Source organism: Drosophila nasuta, chromosome 3 (assembly GCF_023558535.2).
Source record: "Drosophila nasuta strain 15112-1781.00 chromosome 3, ASM2355853v1, whole genome shotgun sequence".
NCBI classification, from domain to species: domain Eukaryota; kingdom Metazoa; phylum Arthropoda; class Insecta; order Diptera; family Drosophilidae; genus Drosophila; species Drosophila nasuta.
Window position 1 is genome coordinate 16,031,190 of NC_083457.1, and position 12,176 is coordinate 16,043,365.

General features: G+C 40.6%; 3 protein-coding genes across 3 annotated transcripts; 2 read left to right on the top strand and 1 right to left on the bottom strand.

Annotated features, from left to right (window-relative positions):
- Positions 1-218: 218 nt before the first annotated feature.
- LOC132794422 (uncharacterized) lies at positions 219-5,380 on the top strand. Its single transcript, XM_060804869.1, has 7 exons — positions 219-607; positions 1,228-3,512; positions 3,577-3,941; positions 3,996-4,274; positions 4,453-4,801; positions 4,941-5,113; positions 5,196-5,380. The coding sequence occupies exons 1-7, from the start codon at positions 316-318 to the stop codon at positions 5,323-5,325; spliced, it is 3,873 nt and encodes a 1,290-aa protein (XP_060660852.1). The 5' UTR covers positions 219-315; the 3' UTR covers positions 5,326-5,380.
- Positions 5,381-7,813: 2,433 nt separating this feature from the next.
- On the bottom strand, positions 7,814-9,074 carry LOC132791281 (uncharacterized). Its single transcript, XM_060800142.1, has 2 exons — positions 8,906-9,074; positions 7,814-8,398 (listed from the first exon to the last, which is right to left on the bottom strand). Exons 1-2 carry the CDS (start codon positions 8,915-8,917, stop codon positions 8,081-8,083), a joined length of 330 nt encoding a protein of 109 aa, XP_060656125.1. The 5' UTR covers positions 8,918-9,074; the 3' UTR covers positions 7,814-8,080.
- Positions 9,075-9,769: 695 nt separating this feature from the next.
- LOC132791280 (malate dehydrogenase, mitochondrial-like) lies at positions 9,770-11,531 on the top strand. The gene has a single exon (XM_060800141.1). It carries the CDS (start codon positions 9,891-9,893, stop codon positions 11,040-11,042), a length of 1,152 nt encoding a protein of 383 aa, XP_060656124.1. The 5' UTR covers positions 9,770-9,890; the 3' UTR covers positions 11,043-11,531.
- The last annotated feature ends 645 nt before the right edge of the window (positions 11,532-12,176 follow it).

Genomic DNA, 12,176 nt, shown 5'->3' on the forward strand with positions numbered 1-12,176 from the left:
TGTGGTCACAAACCAACAATAAAACCACTTTCAAAAAAGCTCTTTTTCAATATACAAAAATTTAAATTCTGTTTAAACATATGACACATTCATTAAAATTATTCATTAATTTATTATATTTGTTTGTGTTCAAAAAATCTTTGATGTTTACCAAAGAAATCGACGTTTTGAATTTTTAAAACATCGATGCATCGATTTTGGCTTCGATGTTTCCACCTCTAGTTTTTTTTTCAGTCGCCGTTCGAGAAGTGTTGAATTTCCTGCCTTATTTTTTACAAAATATAAAAACTAGTAGCTTTTCGTAGCACATTTAAAATGGTTGTCTGCGCAATGCAGAGCTTTGCGACTGGACAACAATTGGATGCCTGCGGTGATATGAATTCGACACAACAAAGTGCGCAAATTAAAGACGCTGAAATTGTCGATAATGGAAATGGCGCCGAGGAAGAAGACCGCGAGGAGGGCGAAATTGTCGATGATTTCGAAATGATAATATCTTCTGAAGATGAAGAATTCAAATTACGTGCTCGCATCCAGCAGCTGGAAGACAAAAGCAAGGATATCGAGAAAATGGAAATGCTCTCGGCCAACTTGGCCAATCAATACAGTAAGTGCAGCGCCCAGTGTAAATACATTGAAGCAACACGTTCTCTGCCTATGTAATATGCACACGTACATACACATGCACAGTTATCAATGAGCCTGCCAGTGTATGCGTGTGTGCGTGTGATGTTGCTCTAATAAAATGACCTTGTTCAAGTGAATAACACAATCGGAATTCTATAATTTTCAAACAAAATATGCTCCATTCATAGACCCGTTCGCTAATCGAAATAGTAAAAAGAGAGTCCAAGTGAATTATCAGAAGCCAAATATGGTGAAGGAACGAACTCTGTATTTAAATATATTTAGATTTCTGCATTTGACGAAAGATAAAGAACCAAATCTTGATCATTCTTTTATATGCGTTGTTATGATGAAAAGGCTTATATATCATTCCAAATCTATAATAATAACTTTAAACCTAAAAATGTCATAACGATCACTACGTAATTGTAGATGCTATTGAAGAGTAAATAGCAAGCAACATAAACGGGTCGAATACAGTCGTAAATTGAGAACGTACACATTGTTGCCCCACTGAAAATAATATTCTACAAGAATTGAAAGCAGGGCATACTTCATTAATTTTTTGAGAACTGATAAGCTAATCTATATTACTTGCAGATTACCAAAGGCCACATAGAATTGACAGATATACGCCTTATCAGCACTTCTCGCCTATTAGTGTGCTATCGGATGTCTCCAGCCTGTCAGAGGAAGAGTTTGAGCCACCCAAAAAGTATCGTCGACATAAATCGAAGCGAACCGAGTCGAAAAAACATGGCCAGGTGCTTAGAAGGAATCCATTCGCGCGTCGGGAGCATCAACTTAAGAAGAAGCGCCGTCACAGTCATTATTGTCAGCAGCAACAGGCTGCCATTCTGTTGGATTCGCTCGAAGATGACGATGAGATAGGCGAGTATGATGGCAATGCGGAAAACGAGAACGATGATTTCGACGATCTGGCGCAATTGAAGCTGAGTCGCGACAAGCTGCGAGTTGCGTTGGCTCGCACTGGCAGCTATGATCTCAAGCCCAAGCACAGTCTCAAGGAGCGCTTGCAGTATCGCTTGCGAAAATCTCCCAGTCCAAACTCCAATTCAAAGGAGCAGCAGTTGAAGCGCACAGAGGAGTTATCGCCACGATCCCTTGATGGCTACACACAGCAGCCCAACAAGGTGGTGCAGGTCGATCAACAAGAACAACAGTCACAGGACCTACAGGATGATGATACGCCAGAACTCAAGTTGCGTCTTATTGCGCTCAAGTCTGCGATGCTAAAAAAGCACTTGGCACGCAAGAAGCGCGATGCAGAGCGTGCCTACTCGCCCACAGACATGATTAATCGCGTGCATCAGCCAAACCTCAGTCATGAGTGCGACGATATCGATGATCTGATGGAGATAAGTCCAGCTGCGTCACCAGAGCGCATAACGTATAGTCCACCGCCCAGCAACTTTGTGGAGCCAGTGGACATGGATCTGGCGCAGACGGACAGCGATGATGAGCGGCAGCAATGGGCAGACAACTGGCAAACGACGGTCAATAGAGAGGAGAGCTGGAATTGCTTTGTACCAAATTCGTTGCCCCCTGTTTCCATGCCCATTGTAGTAGACGATGATGACGAAGAGGAGCAGCTGGCTCAACAGAAGCGAGGTCAGTTCAATTATGATGACGATGAAGTGCCTCCGCCACCACCTTCCTATCACATTCCACACATGCATCTGGAGGATGACGATGCGCGCGATGCGCTGCATTTAAGTGAACAGCAGTCGCGTCGTGGTTCGCTCTCTGACATTCAATCGATCTCAATGGACAACTCGCAGACGCAAACGCAATCGCAGCTCACTAGCGATGATGAGGCGGGCGCCTTGCGTGCGTTGTTGCTATCCAAGCTGAAACCAACAGCCAAGCAGGTGGAGCGAGTTGTGGCTGAAGAGAAAAGCGAAACGCACGACTCGGATGATCCCGACCAGTTGCGTCTGCTGTTGCTCTCTAGCATTGCGTCGAAGAAAAAGACTCTCGGCGAAGAGACGCCCGAAGAGAGTCCAGAAATACTCAAAAAGGCTGTACGCCGTTTCCAGGTGACTTCCGATGACCATGACATACCCATAAAACAAGCTGAAGCGATGCTACAGCCAAGTGCAGTGCCATTTGCAGTTGTTGAAGAGTTGCAGACTGCGCCCTTGCCTGTGCCAGCCCCTGAACTGGATCCTTATCCATCACCGCCACAACCCGCAGTTGAAGCTGGTGAAGTGCCATCCATTCCTGCACCTACAACAACTTTACACTCATCTCCCACCGACATTATTAAGATTGTGAAACCCAACAAGGTGATCAACAAAAAGACTGCGCCTAAGCGCAAGATTTCCAAGCTCACTCAAGCCGCTCCGCCATTGAAGCGACCTACAACACTGCTGGTCAAGGAGCCAGTGGCTCCACTGCACATTCACAACGCGGCAAGCACAACACGACTGATAACCACAGTCGATCCAAATAGCATCAAGGTGAACAAACTAGTTATAACATTGGCAGAGTCATCAGCGGGCAGTGACGACGAGCTAGAACTGCGCAGCTGTTATACAAGCTACGCTGAATATCAGAGTCCGCTCAGCCAGGCAATGGATAGTGCCAGCAATTCCACGACACGTTCAAACACACCCAACTCTGAGATTCTAGACTCGACGGCGCCGAGTAACAATAATTTGCGACGCACCGTTATCAACGAGTACTTTGAGAAGAAGCTGGACGATTTTCTTAAGCAGGCGCGCTCCAAGGTGCCCACACCTTCGCCTTTGGCCAGCGAAAAGCCTCCACAAGAAGCGACAAAGACAATCGAGGCGGCAGCGGAAACCATAGCGAAACCTGCGCCGCTGCAGCCAAGCAACAAAGTTAAGCCAACGCCGGTGGTGAGTATACGAATGAGTTATGTGAGATGTTTAGCTAATTATCTATACTTTTTTATTACGTTAGGCTGTGCGTCACTTGCCGGTGGCATCACAAAAGGAGTACCTGCTTCTTATCGAGCGTATGCGGCTGCTGGAAAAGAAGAAACTGATTGAAACTGCGAAAGGAACTGCCAACACAGTAAACACTGCCAGAAAAATAGCAAATGCAGCCACAACCAATGGAACCTCAGCTAAAGCCGTAAAGAAGACACAGCCCGCTTTAAAGAAGACTGGCACCGGAAAAGCCGAGGCGGAAGGCAGCCGTAGTCCAACGGAAGCAACAACAGTTAAAGCAAACAAGACCAAAGAGCTGGGCGGCACATCAAAGTTGCTGCAGCCATCGAAGGAGAGCAGACTAAAAGCATTCGAGAATTCATTTCTTAAAATCGGGTAAGAAATTTAGCATTCTATATGCTAAAGTTATTGACTTTATTCTATTAATAGGGGCAGCATGGTCACGAATCTAGAGAAATCGCTGCATATGGTGGAGGAGGCGAGAATGTCAAAGATTGCGCGTCTGCGTTACGAGCGCAGGCTGGAGGAGCTGTATGCCGAGTTACAGGTTGTGAAGCAATCGGTCAAGTTGGAGGAGGCGAAGTTGTCACGGATACAGCCTGAGATACAAGCGAGTCATGAGATCATAATATCGCTGAAACAGAAACGCAACAAGCTGCGCAATGCTGCCATGGATCTAGGCACTGATCTGCAGGGCTCTGACTACAGGTACAACAATCACAGCAACGACAAACAACAAAGAACTACTACAGCAGCAGCAGCAGTAGAAGCGTAACAGCAATAAGAACTTTCGGGGTCAACGTGAATGGTTGAAATGATATGCGGACGCCATAAATGTTTTAGCTGATATTAGGTTGGTTGCAGCTACAGTTTTGATTATTTTCAGGTTACTGGATCCCGGCAAGAGCGAGATTATGCGCAAGTCGACCCTGCTTACCAAAGAGATACGTCTGTACAACTCGATTGCAACGTATGAGGATACACTGGATCTGCCAACTAACGCTACAAGCGAAAACACAGTTCAAAGAGATGTGACAGCGGACACTGAAGTTGAAGCTGACCCAGCGCATGCAACTGACACGACGCCGTCCAGCAATAAAAGTCCTGCAACTTCTCCAGCTGAGCCAGAGAGCAGCAGTGTTGAGCCAGAGCCTGAGCAAGAGCAGCCAGTTGCAAGTGATGCCATTGAAACAGATGCTGGAGTAGATGAGGCGACGATACGGCTGGACGTTGATGTGCGTGGATTTTAGATATTCTTCTATTGCTTCCAACTAATTTCTAAGAACTTGTTTCGATCATCTACCATTGTTTGTTTGTTTGTCCCTGTAACTGTGCTAACCCCCACACTAACAAACGAGTTGAGTTTACTTACAGACAACGCCAGAAGCTGCAGCCCCAGATGCTAATGTACCTGCAAGTCCTGCCGCGGTCCAAGTGCAGGATGTGCCGCCCTACACCGTCAGCTTCATGCGGGAGCTGAGCGAGGCGCCAGTTAGCGATTCCCTGCTCGGAGAGTATCGCACGCCCATGTCGCGCAATTACAATAGGTGAGTATCGTTTCGCTTGCTATTGCTATCATTGAATTGAATTTGTTTTCTTGTTTCGTTTCGTGTCTTCTGCGAATGACAGCCAACTGAATATTAATGCCACCATCTGCCCGTTCGATCTGATGGGTCGCTGCGAGGATGTCGATTGTTCCTATCTGCATTTGGAGCGTACTTCGCACGCTGCAACTGCAGTTGACAGCAAAACTCATTAACAAACAAAAAACCAAAAAAAAAGATAACAACAAAGTGTAGATCATAAAATAACAATCTTTAAAAGCGTGCTTGAATTCTGGTAAGTTGAGCTCTTCACGCGACTTTAAATCTAAATGTTGCTTTCAGTCCACGAGCGACTCAACAAACAACAACGAACAGTGCGTCATCGCGACAAGAACAACTCCAACAGCAGCATAGACAACGCAGCCAACAAAGACTAAAGCGTTCGCAGATCGACATTCAAATCGATTGAGTGACTGAATATATATTTATATATATATATACATTAACAATTCATGTATATATGTGTATAGCTCGTTTCTTGTTGAAACATTCGTTTGTTACATAAATTTATATCGTTCAGTTAGAATTCACGTGGTGTTGTTAACTAGTGTGCAAGTTCGATGTGATGTCGGCCACCGCAGTCCTATTAGCCGCCCGTTTAAACGGAATGTGCATTTTTTTCAATACATATTATCGATTTAATTATGTTTTACCATATGAAAGAGGAGCAACAGCATAAACTGTAATATTTAATTGTCGTTAATTTCATCAATCGGGTCTCTTCAATATGTGCTACTCAATCAATCGATCTATAAGCATATTATATATGTATATATACCATTTGTATATATATTTGTGTTTTTCTTTCACGTAATTATCATTTCAATTCTCAAATCGTAATTAATATTCATTTAAACATGTACATTTTATAAAGTTTTCTGAAGATTTAAAAAAGCCAAAAAAAACCATATGAAACAAAAGAATTATACAAACAAAAAATAAATAAAATTATTGAAAAAAATATTTAAATGTTTTGTATATTTATTAAATAAGTATTTATTTGGCGCCTCCTATAATCTGTTGGATAACGCACAGGAGTATTTTTTTTTTTGTTGAGATAACCTTTTTACCTTGGATCGATGATTCCCCCTCCGAGCTATTGATTGGGGTTTTTCATTATTTACAACCCGCGTGCCAAAAATGACGAATTGGGATCAGTGTTGTTTTGCGTGATCACCCATATTCTTTACGATATTTTTTTACTGATACCATCCCCAATGCCAATATTCATAAATATTTCTTAGTGTAGATCACTACTGTGGGACAATAGTTACTTGGACATAACTAGTATGCCGTACGAAATATACTGAAGTTAAAGTCTAAGACCTTTGATCCTAGTAATGGTTTAATTAAAAAATTATGACAGCTTTAGTTAAGGGTGCTTGTGGCACCCGCTACCCATTTTATTGAAATGAAGAATGTGGAAGACAGAAACATCAGGAATCATAAAGACTGTTATTATTGCAGCTCTAGCTTTAATAACACTTGCTATACAATTTTTCCAAAAAAAAAATATATATATATATATTTCCACAGATTAATAAAAAATAATTGCTCCATCTAAAGGTGTAGATTTTTATATTGGTGTTGAATTTGGTGAAAAAATTCAAGTGGATAAATTTGGAGTATGTGTAGATTCTCATTCTCATGGAACAATTAAAAAAGAAAGTGTGCTCGAGCACACTCGACTGTTAGATACCCGCTACCCATTTGGAATAAAAGCACAATATTGCGGTATTATTTTCAATATATACCGAAAATACTATAAAATGTACTAAAAATTTACCAAATGGTATGGGTAGCGGGTATCAAAATTATGTTAGCTTTTCTTAAAATAAATAAATAATATACCAATAATATATATATATACCTAACGCTATATTTGGTATATCAATATAGTACTCAGGTAAATTCTGGAACATCAGGAGTCATAAAGACTGTAGTGTGCACAAAAAAACAACTCTTGCTTTAATAATAACACTTGATATTTAATTTGCTTTAAAAAAACATGATTTGTGCGTAATAATAACAAAATAATATCCCTATCTAAACGTGTCGATGCTTACAGTGGGTCTTGAATATGGTGTCAAAAAATTCCAGTGAATAAATTTCAAGAGTAAGTGTTCTTTACAAATGGAAAATTGAACGCTGATGTTTAATATATACATATGAGGTTAAAAACACCTGATATCTTTTTATAAGAGACACAGTGTGTCAGCGCTCTATGCCCGTTAAATTTTACCGTTACTTGATTTATCCATCAAATTTTCCAGAAATTCAGCAAATTGAGAGACAATGTGTCATTGTTAGGCGTTGCTTCTAAAAATTATTTACCAAAAATATATTAAACATCCCTTCTACCATGGATATCGGGTATAAAAACTAAGGGTTGCATTTAATATACACATTTTTATGTCAGTATAGTCAGTTTTTATTAATCATTTTAAGTTAGTATTTGTATTTACATTTATTGTACGTTAAAATCGAGTTTTAAAGTATAAAATATTGTTGAAAATATAATCATATTTTATGCCAAAAGAAAAAACCATTAGTTTCCTACTAAGTTATAATTATATAGCTTCAAAATGGAAACTATAAACTATCTATAGACTAAAATTGCAAAAAGCATTAAATGTTTTTAAAGTTTCCGTCCGAAAAAAATAAAAGTATACATTTTTAAGGATTGAGAGTTGATGTTTTTTTCAATGTTCTAATGCAACTCACAGGGCAAAGATTAATTTATTACAAACTAAATATAATATAATATATATGTAAAATTGATATAATAATATTGCCTTTAGTATCACAGCCAATCGATCCACAGTGCATTCAAGATGCAAGGAATGTTAATAGAATTTGGCAAGTACATAAGTATCCTAGTTCAAAATCACAAGCACTAGAGTTATTGTACTAATTGCTATTGCCATAATAGACATAGTCATAGCACCAATCCTTGACGCTATCATCATTATTGCAACACATAGGATAAATGATCTCAGACCTTGTGACTTTTGCGCATCGCATGCACAGCTCCATTGTGGTCTGATTAATCTCACACTGTTGCACCTTGCGTATGGTCTCCTCGGGCAGATTGCCGGGATATTCGCTGGGATCAACTGCCAGCGTTTTCTCAGCTTCCACGGATGAAGGTCTACAGCTGACGCTGACGGCTGACAGGCACGCGACCAGAAGCAAAGTCAGCAGCAGCATTTGCTTGTTGTTGAATTTCTAAAAAATGGGAGAGAGACGCAAAGCACATGATTAGCTATTAACCAGCGCATGGGCGATGTTATGATCAAAGAATTAAAGTCAGCTGAATGCGACGACCGACCGACCAATCATGTGACACGGTTCAGTTAGAAATGCCGTGCATAATGCCTGAGGCTGAGCCATTGACCTTATTTAAAAATTTCAAGTGATTTATGAAACATTTTCAAAGTGACAAGCGCCTTTTTCTGGTTCGGGTTAGTTTTGACAAATAGTATCATATAAGTCAAATTTGCAACCAGAAGAAACAAGATTATTTTGGCATTTTTTACGTATAAATGCGAATGCACTTGCAAGGAAATTCCCTCTTAAGATAAAGCTCGACATGTCTTCAGATAATCGATGTGCACACGAATTGAAACCGACACGAAGCAGAACGAATTTGTATTGTTTATTTTAAGGACTCCACTCAGTTTAATCGATCATACCACATTCACTTCATTTGATTCGCAGTCTTTATATACTCACTTCTTGAACCATACTGAATGTTAATACTAAATAGACTCGCGGACGATTAATGTATTGAAGTATACGATTTCTTCTAAATAGACGAGGACGACAACAGTTCGTATTCGTAGATTTTTTTTGTGCTATGTGCGTATTGTTAGCGATGCCGGCAACAACTAGAAGTCGCTCTCCATAGCGCCTAACGTTTATATCACTACCATACTTTCATCGCATCCACATCGCCTTAGCTCTCGCGCACTTCGGCTCAACGACAAAGTTTCGGGTTTGTCTCTTCGGAAATCGACGAGCCGATCATTCGTTCGTTGCTGTTCATTATCGACGTTCCTACATTAGTTAGTTATGTCTAGCGAATGACCAAAAATTCTGATTTACTCGAGGTAATTGACGTCTGACGAAAATGACGTCTACTCAAAGTTAGTAACGATGCTGGAAAAATGATAATTTCGTTGCGGTGTCACTTTTGAAAGCTTAATAAAATTGTATCACAATGTGCAATCATTTCATTTTATTCTGAATTTCTTTAGCATAGGGGTTGCTACAACATTTTCAATTAGATTTCTTAAGTTAAGAACTGCTTTGAATTGTGATGGTGTCTACTGTCGGTTTGATGGGATCGGAAATAAAATGTGATTAAAACTGATTTATATTGAATTCTTTCGCTTTAAGAGCAATTCAAATATGGTCAATACGAATTGTGTAAATTCTAAACTAACATATTAAATTCTGAGAAATAACAAAATATTTCAAATAGTTGGTAGTTTATGATGTAACTGTTTCCTGTCATGTGAGGGCTTCAAGTAGTCAAGCATTTTCTTGTCTGTGATTAGTCACCTTCAAACAGTTATAAATGGGCACATTTCACTGGGGCTTTATCTGCTTCAGGAAGCACATGTTTTTTCTTCAATTTCCGGAAACTAAATTTTTATCAGTTGCTATCTAAGCTTCAACAAATTTGATTTTCAGTACTTTAAACAAGATTATCAATATGATTGCAAACAGCTGTGGCTGCGGCTATATCGTATGGCTACGACACAGTCAGAATCTTCTCCGACTCTCCCAGCTGCAAGAAAACATGATCAGCGGGATTCACAGGACTCACAGTGTGCGCAACTACAAGGTGACTGTGGTGGGTGCAGCCGGTGGCATTGGACAGCCATTGTCATTGCTACTCAAGCAGAATCCATTGATCAAGGAGTTGTCCCTGCATGATCGAACCAACGTCAAGGGTGTCAACATGGACTTGTCGCACATCTGCACCGCCACGAAGGTGGAGAGCTTTCAGGGCGAGGACCCTGCTTCCCTGGTGGATGCGCTGCACGATTCGAACATCGTCGTGGTGCCAGCCGGCATGCCACGCAAGCCGGATATGACACGTGACCAGCTGCTCGGTGCCAATGGAGAGGTGGCCATATCTGTCTCGCGTGCCATGTGCGCTGCTTGCCCCAAGGCGCTGGTGGCCTACATCACCAATCCCCTCAACACTGTTGTGCCCATTGCGGCCGAAACGATGAAGTCCCTTGGCTGCTATGATCCCAAGCGCATGTTTGGCGTAACCACGCTGGACATTGTGCGCGCCCGCACATTCCTTGCCCAACGCTTGAAGCTCGATCCTGCCGAAGTCAATATACCGGTGATCGGTGGTCATGCCGGTATTACCATATTGCCGCTGCTCTCACTGTGTAGCCCCAAATTGTGCGCCACTCCGGATGAGTGGAAGGCACTGACACATCGCATACAGGAGGCTGGCACCGAGGTGGTCAAGGCCAAGGCAGGCGGAGGCTCCGCTACTCTCTCCATGGCTTATGCTGCGGCACACTTTGTTAACTCTTTGCTGCGCGGCCTCAAGGGCGAATCGGGTGTGGTCGAGTGCAGCTATGTGGCCTCAGATGTAACTGAGGCGGCATTCTTTTCCACACCCTTAGAGCTGGGTCCTGAGGGTATCAAAAAGAATCTTGGACTACCGAAAATGTCCGACGATGAGAAGGAGCAACTTAAGAAAATGATACCAGAGTTGAAGACGAGTATTGCTGCTGGCATCGATTTCGCCCAGGAAGCCATCTGTTGTGCCAAGATAGCCGAAGCCGAAGCTAAAGCCAAGGCGTTAAAGAAGAAGAATGATAAATGCAAAAAGAAATAGGAATACAATCGAACAGCCCCATTCATAAAGCACATCTAGGAGAGACTTATATTCATACTATGCTGAATGGGTCATAATGCTGAGCTGTTGATAAGAGAGCTTCTGCTTAACCCCGAACTGATTGTCGATGCTGTATTTACAGCTGCATTGTGCAATGTCAACCCATTCATCACGTATTTACTTCCGGCAATAGTAGACGCTGATCAACAGATTGGAAAACTAGAAAACATATTCAAATTCACAATTTATACGCCTCAGGTCGATCAACCTATGTACTCCCCCCAATTCAGAATTCATTCGTAATCAAGGGCGACGACAGTGTAATGTAGAAACCAGAACAACAAGTAATATTACGTAAAGGAATTCTTGGAAATATTCACACCGGAAAATTCCCCAAAAGCAGACCCAGACTTAGTAATTGCAGTTAATTGAAATTTATTCTTTGTTGAACATTCGCAAAACTAATAAATTATAGAGTATGCTGGAAAATGTCTTTTGATGTCGTTAACGTATAATATAATGTAAGTATGATGTCAATCAGATAGCGAGCATTCTAGCACTCGTGATAGCTTTCTAGTTTTACTTTACACACATAATATGACAGGCTTAAAGCTAATGTGTCAATTCATTTATACACAAATCGTTCAGAGTATTCATTTTGATGTTGACTAAATTTTGACAATCTTGATTAGTTAGTGGGTATGATGTGCCTACGTCATATACAAAGGGCACAATGTGTCATGCTCACCAGACGTATAAAAATTTATTCAATTAAATAATTAAGATCATTTTAAATTAAATGAAAATATTTTTTTTATAATTTAAAAAAAAATTTTTTGTAAATTGAGGAATATATAAATACATATGTTAAAAATAATATTAACATAATATTAGCCTTTAACATTTCATTATACGTAATCAAATCAAAAGGTACTTTCCATGTCATTTTTTACTATTCATTTCTGTCAAGTATCAATAGCGGTGTTCAATCTATATAAGTATAGAAATATATATTAGAATTAGAACCAGTAGAAAATATAATTCTTACTTAGGTTCATTGAATTATTATCACTTAAATTGCCGAATGCGGTCAATGCATTTTCACTGCTTGCTTTCACACTCATAAAATGTAAG